The following is a 16938-nucleotide window of genomic DNA, read 5'->3' as shown; positions in this document are numbered from 1 at the left end:
GCATTTACCAATACCGTGAAACTGTGTGGTCTCTAATGTATCAATTCTGTTGATTAATTACCGAGAACGTGTAAATAAAATAAATTAAATAATGCTTAACATTATCACAAAAGGACACACCATGGGTCACCATCAAATTTAAATTATTTATTATATTTTTCGGATAAGTAATTTTTCGCGTCTCGTCCTTTTACATCCTTAAGAGTCTTAATTATTTTATTCCTATAATTCTGTACATCGATTTAGCAGAAAATATTTCTTGAGATAAATAATATCTTGTAGGTACACGGTGTTATTTGTATGTCTGTCACATAATTACACTTGTATTTATGTGTAGGTTTTTTGATGTAACTGAGTTTGGAATAAACATCTCTACGTAGATAATATATTTGCTGTGCCTATAGAAATGAAGGTAATTTAATGTTTTAAAGATTTTGTATTCATGCTTTACGTGTTTAAAATTGAAAGATCATTTCCCTTGAAATACAAACTAGGTAGCGTGGATGTTAAATAAGAAAATGCGAAGTCGTTCGGTCGGTGTGTTAGACGTTACGGCGGCAAATACAAGTGTAGTGGGATATAAAACTTTAGTATCGAGAGTGAGGGAAATGCATTTACCGTTGCACAGCACTAAATAATGCAGTTACAGCGGCTATAAAGCGATTGGGTAACCTTCAACAGGAGCTTTGTACAGCGTCATATTTTTGTATTGCAAAGTCGAAGGGAGATGCGGCACCGTTGCTAGTAGCAACGGTATAGTGGCACTAGGTTGTCTGATCATTTTAAATTAGGATGTTTTAATGAAGAATAATTAAACTTTTTGCAATGGTATAAAATATTGAAATCTATAATAAAGATATTCCTGATACCATAAAGTTTCTTTAAAAAAAATTTCACATTCCTCTTCTAAGATTACAAACGCTCATCTGTATTCCATCACGACCACGAGCCTATAAGTTCCATATTCCCAAAGTGGTTTTGATTGGATAGAGATTATTTTGCCATTAGTATGAAATTAGTTGGTTCGGATTGAAATCTCGGAATAGTTACAAAAATGCGCGGCGGCGTGAGCAAAATCACAAGATTAATATCCAACCGAAGTGTTTCAAGAATGTTAATCAGTTTACTTTGTAGCGGTTTTTAAGTTATGCCAGAGTATTGATTGATTTCGGAAAGAACTTTAATAAGAGAGATTGAGGAGAGAAGACAATTTGAAGGTCTTTACAATAAAATTTAGTATATTATGTCAAAAACGATGATTTTAGAAATAAATAGTAGGTTTGTACAACAAGCACAATCGTGCAAGTATTTTATGGAATTTTTTCACCATCAATATTTTTAGTTTTTAGTGGTAAACAATTCTCTAAACTACTGATTTTTTTTACATAATCAAACATTTGGCAATCTGCAAATTGCAATAAAAGTACTGAGTATTTTAATATTGTTTCCTTTTACGTTGATACATTTTCAAAAATATTTTATCACACATCCGGCATGTTCCATCAAAACAATTTTATGTGTATCATAAAATGTGTGGAGCGGAGAGGCTGAGGCGGGTTATTTAGAAACCAAACAATAATTAACGACGTCTGACATCACGCAAATATTGAATGTCTGATCCCGTCTATGTTACGACATCTATACAAACATATTCACCTGCCTGTCTTGAGAAATTGGATGCTTTGGCTTTGCTAAGGGTTGTCAATTTATTTTAGTAATTATATTCTGTTCTTAGTAGCATGCTCAAAGTAAATCGTATTTTTTTCTCCTAATTTTAAATTTGTTGTAGTTTGTAATAAATTAAATCAATTAATTAGTCAATGTTATTGTAATTAGTTTTCATAAATAAGTTTAGAGATAAATCTAAATGTGAAAAAAATAATAGGATTCTACAGTACCCGATGGATAAAAAGGTTTGCATAAATTGAGTTTGAGTTGAAATCTGTGCCACTGAAGAAGGTCGACGGTTTGGAATAGTATTTATGCAGTTCTTTTTCACAAAAATCTGGAGATTTGATAGAGATAAATGTTATGTTTACTCAAATATTTACAATAATATTATTTTAAAGTTAAATAAATGAAAAGTGGCAAATACATTTTGTCAGGATTATAAAAATGGATTTTTTTTACAAATTATTAGATAATACAATTTTTTGTAGAATTTTATAATTGTGTACGTGCATGGCAACCCTATCTCCGGTTAATGAGAGAAACATTTCAACTATTAATGGTTTACAAAAGTTAGGCTTAAATATCAAATAAGACAATAGCACCCTTAATAGGGACCGTTATTATTATTTTACTTCAATCTGGCTTCTTTGATGACGGGGTAACAGTTGTTACAGCAATAGTATCGACTATCTTATGTTTGAGGATTACACGTTTATTTTTAATATGTATATTAAAATTTTAAGTAAACGCCATTCGATTTAAGAAATAGCTTATGATTTGTGAAATGTGAAAAGTATAATAAAAGGAATAAAATTGTAATAATTCGTCGAGCTAGGACTTTTTTATTCAATTTAAGTCTAGCATATTATATTCAAACGTATTTTTAACGAATTCGTTATTCGTTATACAGTATGCACTCTTGCAATCATCGGTAGTATATTTTGAAAAAAACATTAAAAATATATGTTGTTGTGTTGTGATAATAAGGATAAAGATAACGTCAGTAGTTTATTTTTAATTTACATATTTTTAATTGATATATGTACGAAACATCTGCCACACATCTACTTCATGCGTTATAACTAAAAATTATTTCCATGATAATGATAGCAGTAATCTCGAGTTAAGCTGAAATTAACAGTCCATGAAGTGTTATTACAGCAAGGGATGGCGGGAGGGTGTGGGAGGGGGGGTGAAGGCTAATATCATAAGAGAAGATCTCAGAAAGCACCCCGAAGGAAAACTGTTTAACGACACTGATTTATGCGGCGTTTCGGTTTCAAAACGTGTAAATGTGTTAAAGTGGACTCGGGGATTTTAGAACGAAAATATTGTAAGCTGCTGTATTACAGATTTGTGGATGATTTTAAAGTTTACGACGATAGATGTGTTGCTTTTTCAGTTATTTATAGGCCTTGAAAAAATAATGGTAGAGTTACTATTTAATCAGCTTATGTGTATTTTAAAGGTCAACAACTCAAACATAAGTTTCATTATTTATTCTTATTACATTTTGAATAGTATTTAGAACTTCAAAACAATACTGCATTTTATATTTAACTCTTAACATGTAACGGGAATTTCATAAAAATTGATATTTAATATCTAGTTTAAAGTCAACACAAACATTAGAAAGGAAGAAGTGCATTATCTTTTACTGCAAAGTTACATTAAAATTGTTTTACACAATACACATTTCTAATGATACTTCTTTGCTTTCTTTAAAAATTTTTTGCTTGACTTAGTGTATCGTTATAGCTTTGTGAATGTTTGATACAAACATACAACAAAGAGCAACGAATCTAATAGACTATCCGATTATTCTTCCATGCAATGTGCCTTTGTATTTTCAAGCAAAACGCATTTCCCTGACGTTTCTACGAATTCAATAAGTCCTCGGCTGCGATGAAATATTTAATTTGTTATTTTTTAATATATTTGTAAAGATTTTAATACATATATCGATTTAAATGGAATGCTCATCAATTATTCATTTCGCTTTGTAAACATTATATTATAAATTACATAATCTAGAAATGTTATTAGGAAAAGCTATGTTAAATGTTAATTTATTATCAAATAGGTACTTCTTTACTCGTATCATGTTGAGACTTTAGCTAAATGTAATTTCGTTAACAAAGCAAGGCTGTAACGTCTTCACAACAAATGATTTGCTTGCGATGAATGGCCCGAGTTTCGGTGACAGCTCGATTGTTTTATCTAAACTAATATATATGAAATAAATCTCAGACATTGAAATGTGTGAAGATGACGTGAAATACGGTGAGGACAGAACTGTTGTCTTTTTGTTTGTGGTGATGTAAATAATATGTTATTTTGGTTTGTTGACGGTTTTGGGTAGCGTCCACATTCAACATGTGTATTTATAAGTTGTATATGAATTATAGAGGAACTTAGTTTCGTGGCTATTTGACCAACTAATGTTTTGAATCTGTAACTAACTTTCATAATAGGTAATTAAATAGGTACAAAACTTTTTTTTCATTCAAACTTTTATGTATGTAGAGCTATGTGTAGATGAATAGTATTATTTCTATCACACTACTTAATTTTGTTACAAATTACATTGATATACATATATATGACTTTCCATTGACCTGAGATTCTTAATTTGTAGCGTATTTTTTAAGTGTTTCTCTTCTAAACACAACTCTTGTTTACCTTCACGTATATGTTACTACTACTAGGTACTTGTATATTACCTGTGGTGGAGTGTCGTGCGCGGGATCGGCGCTGGCTACAGCGACTGTCGCGAGGGCTGACACCCACAGCGCGGCCACACAGCAACGCATCTGTTGTACAAAGAAATTTATTAGTTACTACTTATATCGTTTTTATTAAATGTCTAATACTAAAGCTGAAGAGTTTATTTTGTATATTAGTTACTTTGCATACCATCTTCTTCAAACGAACGGTTCGAACGTATTTTTGTGTTTGATACGCTACTTTATAATATGAGACTACAAGTAATAGGAGTGGAGCTTTAAAATATTTTGTTAATAATATCATTATTCCTTCAACTAAACTTATGTTAGAAGCTCTTTTAAATCGAGATTTAATGAACTTCATCTTTTTGAATAACAAGGAACATACGAAAATTCGTAGCCAGATAAACTCCTATCAACCATATGAATATTTCCATTTCTGTAAGACATTAAAGAAGTCTCCGAATTTGCCGCTCCTATCATTTGCCGCCATAAGCATCAGCCTACTCAGCTCCTTGGCAAATCCGCTAGAGAAAACCATCTATTCATCATCTATAAATAAGTCTATATATATACATAAAGTTCTCGATGTTTGTTACCAATATCCTCGGAAACAGTTTAAACGATTTAAATGTGTATATTCAGTAGAAAGATCTCAGAATAGATCGCAAACTATATTAACCACTAAGTGGTTTCCTGGTAAAACAACGCTGTCAGATCAGGTTGCTATTATACATATAAGAGTTAATTTAAAATGTTCAATCTATACTAATATTATAAAGCTGAAGAGTATGTTTGTTTGTTTTATCGCGCTAATCTCAGGAACTACTGGTCCGATTTGAAAAATTATTTCGGTGTTAGATAGCCCATTTACCGAGGAAGGCTATAGACTATATATCACCACGCTAAAACCAACAGGAGCGGAGCAATGCGGGTGAAACCGCGGAGCACAGCTAGTTTTCAATAAGTAATGTGAATCAAAGCTAAAATATAGCAATAAAGTTATAAATAACAATTCGTAGAATTAAACCTTTAATTCCTAGGATATGGACTGGATATATTCATTATTCGTATCTTTTCATTGTTTTATTAGTAACACGTGTCGCTAACATTGAATATTTGTTTTAATATTTTCATGAATTCAATCCAATTTTGTTTCAACAACATCAGCTTTGCCTGACATAAAAATCTGAGAAATATTTAGTCATTCAGCCGTACAAATAAACGAGTTATAACATTTTATGCAAAGAATAAACTAAGAATAAGGAAAAATCATACAAATAAACACGAAATAAATGTAACCTAGTATAACTTCGTAATATGTATTCATACTAATGCTATTCCGTCCTTATTACGGCTACCACCCTAGTATAAGTCTGACATAACTGAGTTGTAACATATCTTTTAGTACATTGTGCTGTGTTTTACAAGTTTTAGAAGCAATTTTCAATCTAAATTTGAGATAATAGCAATGAGAGTAATACGAGAAGTAGAAAAAGTTGAGCAAATTAATAATTTCATTACGTACCTATTGAAATGGAAAATTTTGTATGAAATGTCAAAATATACGAAATTATGCAAAACCCTTTTGATATTTATAATGATTTATTTATTTACAACATGCGCCAAACCATACATACATAAAACTTATTTCTAAACTTATCACAATAATATACACTTTCGTTGAAAATATAAATCTTCTAAGCCTGCCGCCTGGAGTTGTATGTTTTGAGTACCAGTTATTTGGCAACTCTCTATCTCAAGGTGGGTATATCTTCTGTTCTCCAGATATTGGATAGCGTTATCTATCATTTGCTTGCATATTTAATGATATATTTAAATTATTTCCAATAAATATTTAAAAAATAAATAAACAGAACATCGTATGATGAAACTTCACAACAAATTCGACGAAGTCAACTGTCAAACGAGCGTCAGCGAATGACAGCACCAAGGCTTAACCGTAGACAATTTCAATGTTTTTCATAATTTTGTGAATGAATTGCGACGTTGCCGCTTCGCGCCTATTGCATAGCGTGAACATAGTTACATTGATGTTATTCCAAATTTATTTGTAAGAAATTATGACATCCTTATTCTTTATTTATTCTTATCATATCTATGCATTGCATAAGGTTTGAATAAGCAAGTTTTTATTTGTACGGCTGATTGTGTTTAAGAGTATCATGTATCTATACTACGTCATTTAATTATTGGATGAATGTTGTTTTTGGCACTAATCTCACTGTCGACGGATTCTCATGTTTGTGATCAAAAGAACTCGTCAGCTACGGAAGGGATGGAAACCACAGGCTTAAAGTTTTTTTGCTTGTTTTTCGTTGCTTTTTCGTCACGCGACTTTGGAAGCCGTGTAACATTTCTGTATAGCTGGTAATTAAAAATATCTTGTACTTATATAGTAAAGTACGGTTTAAATATATATTTAAAGGTATATTCATGGTTATTTATTATAAGATTATGTAAGTATTAAATGAAGAGTTAAGATTGTTTATATATTTTTATTGTATTCAGTGCAATAAAAGATATGTTTATAATCATTCCTAATGATGATTAAAATAACTGAGACAACTATTTTGTTATATTGACATTTTGAATTAATCTGTGGTTTGTTTACAAACTAGAAAATTGTTTAATATCTTATTTAATTATTCAATTTACGTTTGATTAACGCCCATCTTTATCTACAATTTTCCTTTACGTCTCTATCAATAAAATACAATCGGAATGATTGGTATATCTGGAAATAATATATTGTTATTGGATCAATATATTAAAAGCCACCACAAACATCTATAATCTATATTTACTTGACGTCGCATTACCTAAGATAGATCGGCATAAATAGTTAGGCGGTGACCCGTTGTCCCCGACCAGCGAATGCTGAGCTCTCGCACGGCGCGGCCGTTTGACGCGCACAACGGGCTGCATTCATCTCATTGAAGTGCAAGAGCTCTTGCTCCACTGGTCGGATTAGCTGGACTTTTTATCGGGGACAGCTTTACGTAATCCGTGACGTATGGACTATTAATGAGCGGATACATCGATGCGAGGAGCTTTTATTTTGGTATCGAGTTCCGATGTAATGGATATACAATATACGTGTAGTTGGAAGGACATCAATAATATAATGTCTTCTTAAGCTAAGAACGTTAGTCTACGATGCATTTAGGCTGAATCGAAACTATTAAACATAAACACAAAAGGTTCTTATGTTCTTATTATGTTCTCTTTGTTTAATTGTTTATTATATTAATTAGGGCATGATGGTTCAACTGCTTGTCTAAATCTAATATGTATAATAACTTTCTTATCTCTTAGATATAACAAATTCATCTCAATATTTTATTTATCTCATACCACAGTATTCAAGATAGCTAGTTTTGATAGCGATGTTATTTTTTAAAAATTCACAGAACCTGATGACACTGGAAGTTAATTATAAACATAGTTTGAATAAAACTGCTTATGCTGCGATAGCAAATCTCGCATTTAATCGAATTTGCTCCAGCTGGCTACGGGCGATCACAAACAGCTAAAACACACAATTAAAACGAAAGAGCATTTGCTGCTGAAATTTTCACACTGGCAAGTGACAACATTGCAGCGGTTTATTTATCTGCATTTTATTTATTAAAATTGGAATTGGTTTAGGTAATGGACTATTAGGTAGTTAAAATTTGGCAGAAGGCTTGCGTTTCTGCAGTAGAAAAAAATATGGGCAGATGATGATTTTACATTAACTACTCTTTGCTATAAGATTCTATATTGGTGTGTCGTTAGTTCTAGGTACTAACATAATCTAGATAATTTTATAATTATAAAATTATCAACTTCTTTCTTTAAAAAATGCAGGATCATTTTAGAATTGGTCCAAATTACTAAATAATGTTTGAAGTTATACTCTGCGGTGGGAGAACCACTTTTAACAATGACATACAATTTAATAAATATTCAAACATCTAAAACATAAAACGTAGCGACAATCAGTTCGTATGAAGGCACTCTAATATCACATTATCACTGTATTTGCAACAAGTGTTGGCTGTCCCACTCCAGCACATTGCTGACTAAATACAACTACAATTTGCGATCCTGTGTCTATCTACGATAGGTAATGAAATGCTTCTTGATTAATTAATTTAGAACTAACTCTATCACGCGGTTTTAGCCGGACAAAAACGCTTTCCGAACCGGTGGTAAATGGTAAAACTATATGTCATGTTGGTTTTTAAAAGTGTTTACAGAAGACGTCTAATTGAATAAATAAATGCTTGACTATGAATTTGAAACCTTCGGCGTTGATTTTTGTAAAAATGTTTGATTCTGGTCTAAATCTTTGCGTTTTAATTTTATCTAAATCAGCCCGATAGTTAAGCCCTTCCTTTATTCCTGTTGAATAAATAATTTCACAAATAAATATAAGATTTTAATTGTAAGACTACAAATAATACGTGTAATAATCTCATCATATACGTGTTGAATCGATGAAGTCGTAAACAGAACAATATCAGGCTGGATTAGGGCTGACAATTAGCATATTGTCTAGATGTGATGAATGGCACAACACCTGTGTGCTGAATAGACTGGCTGATTAGTGTTTAGTATAATGCTCTGAATTAAGGTGCTGTTACATGCAGAACTGGGTTATTTATGTTTTAATAGTATTGTTTGGTAGAAATCCACTTTTTTAAATGTTTAATGATATCAAAATAATGTAATAATTGACTGAAATACTTATATTGTGACATTACAAAAAGGATTGGGCTTTTTTAAAGGCTTACCTACTTGTACGTCTTGTACATAAGTACGTTTTAGTTTAAATATTAGTTAATATTTTCGTAGACCTCCTTTTGGTACGAAATTATTAATATAAATTCAATATAGGTACAGAATATTGTGCTCAGACCGAGAAGAATCAATGCATAAAGATGAATCAAGTGAACATGCATGTACAATTGGTATTAGCATACATATTATGTAAATATAGGGTTGATGTGCGTTCACCCTTAAGGCAAATTTGTCTCTAGATCCAGAAGGAAAAGGAAGGAATCTGCTACTATTCAAAACATTTAGTTTCTATCATATAACTTCAAAAACAGGAAGATTTTTTTGCATTGCGTCCTGCTTTTTTTGTGTATGTTACCTACCTCACAACATCGTCCAATATCATTCTAGTTGCAATTAAATTGTAATGATTATAAAGTAATTGCAACTGTTGGTGATTTTTCCTCCGAATTAGTGTAGAAAATATATATTTAGAAATAGATACATTATGAGTTCCTGGCAAACACAATTTGAATGTTAATAACGTTTCAGCTGTATATATGGAGGAAATAATAACATTAAATCATAAGCAGTGGTTATCATTAAATTTTAAACGATAGATTCAAGGGTTTTTAATATATTTTTTACTCATGCTAGACGAAGCTTAGGTAAAGGTAAATTTAAAGGTTATGTGTAAAAAGGTTAATTTTTATTTTTTCTTATATATTTTAATTGTATTTCACTTTCGCTTGTATAATATATTTATTTAATTATATAAGATACACAAGATGTTTGTTAAGTGCCGTCTCTTTGACAATATACTTAGTAAAACTTAGCGTAAGGGTCGAGTTACTTGGTCTACTTAACCAACTTATTAAGTAACCGATCACTGTTTGATGTCTAGATGTAATCTTGTTTTAGTATTTTATCGCAGTTTCATGGTATTTGATCTCTGCTTAGATGGCTTTTGGAATTAACTTCATTTAGTTAACTATTCAGTTTACATATTGGATTTGTTTTAGAAATAATACTCTCCCAATAATAAATTCATGGCGTAAATCTCCGGTATATATTTCTTAAAAATCAAACGGTCTTAACTTAATAAGTACAAATATCGGGGTAAATCACAAGTGTTATTAAATATTATGTACACAGTTCTAGAGCCTGCGCTCATTGCAGTAAAGGGTCAGTATTTTTATTCCCTTTTAACAAACGTTTAACCTCGTTTGTTTTCAATAGAACAAACAAAGGCAGCGTTACAAAGCATTCTTTATAAATAAGAAATGAAATAAAAGTGGAACTCTTCTCAAACCGCACTTTTTTAGCTGTTTGTATGCTTTATTCTGCAAAACACTTTATTGCTTTTATCTAACGAAAAGTAAAGGCACGAGAGTAAAAATGACTTCAATTTTGTTGTTGTGAAAAATATTATCATGTTATTTACTTTTTAGAGAATGTGCGCACGGGCGTTGAGATTTGGTAAAGCAAAAGTAAGTTCTACGTATGAAGTATGAACGATTTTAAAAACTTATTGTTTTAAATAAATAAAATAATCAGATGTATAAGTGTGCTCCTTACAGTTTTAAGAAAATTATACTTAACAATATACTCTGCTAAAAGATGAAGAAAATGAACAAGTTTTAGCTATATAAATTAGCAATAGTAATTGCTTATACATATAAAGAATCGAGAAAAAATCTAACGCAAAAAAGAGCCATAGTTTCTGCTTTTCCACTGATTTAGAGACATCTTTTCTCATTTGTTTGAAGCTATTTTTGTATTCATTAACATACGCCAGTAAACATGTTCACAAAGCATTTTTCTAGCATTTGTAGCTGGGGGATAGATTACAGCGCAAGAAAAAGAGACACGGACAAAGCGATCTCTGCGCCTTAATTAGCAGGAAAACGCAACTAATATGTAACTTGAATTAATTTAATATTACTTCCAATAGAGATAACAAATTAATTACGAGACTATACGTCGAATAACTGGAATATAATTTAGTTTATTACTTAATACGAAATTTATTAGTTTTTTTTTACTATTGATATTACATTATAGGAGACTACAAAATGAATCCATTACTTACATTAAAATATTTTGAATGAATTAAGAAACTTAGGTTCTTGATTATTTACTTTCAAGCAGAAAATACAATAGCATAGCATAGCAACTTGAATATAAACTTTATAACCAAAAATTTTACAAAAAAAGCTCTACCCTACATCTTCTTTACCCATTGTTTATTCGAAGAAATATGAAAGATAAGTTAATTCATTGAAAGCCTGAAAGACAAACAACGTCTTTGGATACCGCGAAGATAAAACACCTTGCTATAAAACCACTCAATATGATAGTCATATTTAAAGAGAGAGAACAGCCGAAAGTGGAGTGTTTGTGTGACTTGTTACCAGGTTTGGCTTTCACGTACATTACTTGTGCCAACAAACTTATTGATTCTATCTCGAATTACTCATTTTGCATGTATCCTAGCCTACTGGTACAGTTTAACATTTATGAGAAAAAATGGAGTGAAATATTAAAGGAAAATCTTAATTTTATGATAGTTAAAGTTTGGATAAGGTACTTGAAAGGTTCTCTAGCTTTCTCATTGGATAGTTATTATTAAAATAACTGTTTTTCTACATTATTAAATATATTTTTTTTAATATAAATATCGTCAATTTTAATTGATTTAGTGTACAATTGAATACTATTAAATAAACTGAACCTATCCACCTAGGTATATTATTTTTTATATTTATCGTCTTATAAGGGGGATAATGTGAGCAGATCCTTGCTCATGTGTCGTATAAATATAAATGACCTCTAGAGACCCCGTATGTATTACTTATAACTGACCTCATCAGTGAATAGTTCAGTGGGAAGTGGTGAACGCGTGACAATTTTCATGGTGTTTTATTATGTAAAAACTGCCTATAAATAGCTTTCTTTGATAGTTAAGTTGATGTATTTTGATGTTATGGTTTAGGTTTAACGACGTGTATATTACTTAGGTTAGTAAAGAAATAATATTACAACAATAATTGCTAATAAGCAAGGACGCTTGATGGAGACATTCTAATATTGCCAAGTTCCCTCTCCATATAAAAAGTTATCTGAATAAATTCAGCATTTAACGCGAACACCTAACAGACACATACTCCAGACATATATATATATATACAACTTACGATGATTTGTTACTATATTAACATAAAGACAGTCAAGCATAGGAAAATATACTTAATATGTTATATGTATACTTGGACTTCATACAAAGTTAATGTATAAGTAACAATTAATCACATCTAATCCTGCAGCAGCTGGAAGCGCGTTTAGACAAATCTCGGACAGGCTAATGGGCCGTTAATGGCCGATACTCAATTGATGAATTAATCATTAAATGGCACAGAACAAAATACCATTAATGATAACTAGGTTTCGCACAGTTTCGCGGACAGACCCGCGGGCATATTCATGTATTTCTATAGCTCATGTATTATTCTGATGTTCATGATGACCTATATTACTGTAAAGTTTCATCTTAATCTGTCCAGTAGATTTTTCGTGAAAGAGTTACAAACTTCCAAATCTCCCATTTTAATATTAGTATGATTTGAGCGCTTCAAAAGTTATTTTTAGACAGATGCGTGGATTGGGTGTGATTTTAGACTGTTATGTTTGTAATTTGTATGTAATTTTATGTTAATATATTCTAACATCCTAATTATTATTTGAACTATTGCTAAAATCGTCTTGGTTGCAAGCTGGTTGCAAAATATTATGTTTATCAATTCTCAAGTATAGACTAGGTATAGGTGGCTTATAATATAATATAGAGTACTTTTTTGCCAGCGAATTGCTCTTTTTCACTGAATTATAATGTTCAATATAACGCCAATAGATGTTTATCGTGACACAGTTACCTTTTGTAAATACTTTTAAATAATTAACTTATACATTTTGCCAACAAATCCTTTAATAAACTAAGAAGTAATTCCGATAAAACGAAATTATAAGCAAGCTCCCAAAGGAGAATGGGCATTTTACTATGGAAGTTGGGCCTGAACCCTTGAGTTGGACCAATACACATGAGATATTGTTTTTATAATAGATCATAACACATAGATAACGGGAAAAATATATATAAAAAAATAATCAACCGGGTTTTTGTACAGTCACATCGAGTTTTATTTCTTTGTGTATAATATTTTTTGCAGTAAATAACTGTTATAAGACAATGATAATATCTTTATGTTACTCCAATTCACTTTCATGTACTAATCTTAAGCCTTCTAATAACCGAAATACACTAATATTATGTTTTGTAACAGGTACCTATATCGTGTTTATTATAATTCAACGTAGTTAGACGTTTTTTGTGGTTAAACTCAGTCACTCCACTGACATTTAGATTTATATTTACTTCACTCGAATTAAAAACACCGTTATTGTGCGCAAAATAATAGCCAAATAAATAAAACTTTTTGCCTTGACTGTACAAGAACCCGGTTGATTTATTTTTTTATTTTATTTTTTTCGTAAAGTATGTGTAATGATCTAGCACAAAAACAATATTTCGTGTGTATTGGTCTTAGCCCAAGTTTCAGGCCCAATTTGCCCATTCTCCTTTTATGAGTTCAGCTAGGGCTGTATTTTATACAAGCTGTCGACAGACGAAAGGGTTTATATTTATATTAAATTAAAAAAAATATATTGTTTGTTACATATTTCTGCAACTTTTATGCCGCCTTTAATTTTGTCATAATTTAGGTTTATCTAAACCTAAGTAAGTGTATTTTAATATAAAAGCCATCAAAAAAGGATCTGGTCACATATTGTACAAATGACTGGTATTGTATTAAATCGATCATAATCTGTTTACAAAATATGGCGCTCTGACCAAGATTCGGAAAAACGTGACGTCACAAGACTATTACTATTACGAGTATATCCATCAAGGCAGATCACCGATTGTATATGAATTATTATGAATATTCTAAGGTCATAATTATTTTGTTGAATCGAGATGCAGAGCAGTGGACCGCGGCAACATTTACTTAGTTCTCCATAACATTTAAAAATCTATGCAGGTATATAATTATAACAGCTTACAGCTGGTTACATGATTCTGAAAAAATCGTATATCCTGCATATCAAATTAAATTATATGAATATTAGTTTGATATGACAAAGACAACGGACACATATAGTGCAAGTTAACACCTGAAGGTATTAATTTCGAAAGTCTACGACTTTTAGATTCATCTCAAAGTTTGACGGCTCCGGGCTCATCGATCAAAAGGAGTATTAATTAAACAGATAGAATGGGAAACCATCGAATAATACGAATTTCATTTGAAACGACACGACGTCGCGTCATTATGTATTATAATGAGTTTGGGCAGATTATGCTGTTGACAAAGTTTCGTCAAACGAGCGAATGTCTTATGTTCGTTTGTTCGTTCCAAAAAGGTAAAAAAATCTGATAAGGCACATAATTAATACATAGTTTCAGTATGGTTTACTGTGAACTTAGAATAAATATAAAAATAATGTGAGTGAGGTTTTCCAATATTATTTGCTAGCTTGTTTTAAATAATGTACATATATATTAATATATTAGTATTTACATACCGAGTCACAGTGTGGTCGAAGTGTGATGAAATATAAAATATCGCTGAATATCGAGTAGAGTGCGACTTACCTGAAAAGAAACACAAAAAAAATATTAATATCATCTGAATTACACGTTTCTCTATACATTAGTTTGGAATGTAAGAAATTCATTCCTTAAAAATAATAAATTGGATAACTATTGTGAAAAATTTACATAATTTATGATACTAGTAATAGGACTAGGTACTTTAAAATTTGACTAAGTAATAAATTAATGAGGTGCGCCAAGTCTTCATAAAAATTTGAATATTCTATTTCAATTACAATAAAAAATCGCAATTGAAATTTATAAACTGATCAGTTAACTTCAAAAATGCTTTTCATTTGACTAATTAATGCTTGACATTATCAAACCCTTGAGTGAATATGTATCATTCGTTACGTAATTAATATAATATCAATTAATATTAGTCATTGCATGAAAAAATAAAGTGATATTACATTACTGATTAAGAAATTAATTATATTTTTTTTGAAATTTGTGGCTTTAAATAAGGCATATGGGAAGTAATAGTATGTTAATATCGTGAGAAAGCACCGCTGTTACACTAACCTAGGCCAAGTTCTAAGGAGTGAATCGATATCTTTGAATTAGTTAAACTTATTGATTTCTATACGATTCGTTTACATAAGAAACTCTTCAGGAATGTTTAAAAGATAACAAAAGTCATTTACATTGAACAAAGTTGTAGGTTGTAGTCACAATGCGAAAGTTTTGTAACATAAGAAATGTTACGTTTAAACCACGTTTAAACATTATAATTTGTTGACGTTGTGTGAATATAATATTATACATTTATGGTATCAGGCGATGTGAACGTAATTAGAATGTACCACTGCCTAATAAATGCATTAACTTGATAAGAAATCAAAACCAGCCACATAGACAATTAACAAGTGACGGAACTTGTGTCGAAGATTGAAAAAAGCGAGCACATAATTATACAATCGTACATTTGTACTGCCTTGGTATAGCTTATTGCTAATCGCTGCGAATGTGACGTCTGTATCCCAAATGACCAACTCATCCAACAAAATATTAAACTATAAGTTATACCAAACTATAAGTTCCAACAATCAAACTCAAACTCAAAATTAGTGAACGAAGTTTTTTATTAAAATTTAACATAATCCTCATTGCCACGAAGTCGGGTAAACATTCGACTTATAGCAGTTTAGCAGTATTGTACAGTTAATAGTTGAGATCTCCGTTGGGACTCAGCTTAGGGGTGATTATGAGTCGGGCAGAAAGGCTCACAATTCTGGAATGTTTGAGTTGCCACGGCCGAAAATTACCCTTCTCGTGATACTTTGGGAGTTTCCCGCTCGATTTTAATCTGAGCATTTTAAATTTTAATCTAGGATCGTGTTTTGTTTTAGCGGACTAATGAGTTATTATGTGTACGAAGTAGGTATTATGAGTATATTGGACATTTAGAACTTATATACAAGCTATTATTATCAAAAAAGGGAACGAAAAATTACGGCATCCGTATCACGATTTTATAGATTATATACCTATATAGTAGGTACATAATTATTTGTTTTTTGATATAGGTTTACATATTTGTCTGTATATATAAAGGTTTTAACACTTAAAAGTTATATCAAAATTGCACAGTTCGTAAAGGAAAATAATTTGCAGTATAGAACCGAATGGGATATTAAGCTTTTATACTGAAGGTCTATTTGTAGAGATTTTTATGTTTCTTTTAAGATCATGTTCGTGCCAGTTGATAGTTTATTATGTTGTGTGTTACGATGTAGCCGCAGACAATTTTAATAAAATATTTACAGCCGATATTTCATTCGGTTTATAAGAACTACTATTTTTAAGGCACAGATTTTGTGCGATGATAAAATGTGTTTAAAGATTATTTAATTTTATGAAGACAACTCACGTGATTGAATTTTACTCATTTCACATACCTTTAAATGTGAATCTAGATATCCCATTTATAAACAAGTCAATAAATACAATTACTTTTATATGTAAAATGATAAACACACGGAAAACTCGTTTTATCAAATTTCTGAAATGAAAAATGCAGTGTAGATATGCGCGGGAACA

General features: G+C 30.8%; 1 protein-coding gene across 2 annotated transcripts in view; it reads right to left on the bottom strand.

Moving 5' to 3' along the window:
* Mip (Myoinhibiting peptide precursor) overlaps window positions 1-16938 on the bottom strand; it is a 54230-nt gene that overhangs the window by 13714 nt on the left and 23578 nt on the right. For both annotated transcript variants that reach the window (XM_089711560.1, XM_089711561.1), the window contains exon 2: window positions 4395-4484. In XM_089711560.1, coding sequence (XP_089567686.1) covers window positions 4395-4484 — 90 coding nt within the window. The remainder of the gene's footprint in view (window positions 1-4394; window positions 4485-16938) is intronic.

This window comes from Colias philodice, chromosome 26 (genome assembly GCF_061535455.1).
Source record: "Colias philodice isolate Cphi_HAF_F1 chromosome 26, ilColPhil1 Martin Lab GWU primary, whole genome shotgun sequence".
Classification (NCBI taxonomy): Eukaryota; Metazoa; Arthropoda; class Insecta; order Lepidoptera; family Pieridae; genus Colias; species Colias philodice.
Note: the sequence above shows the minus strand (reverse complement) of the source record. Positions and strands in the feature narration are given on the sequence as shown.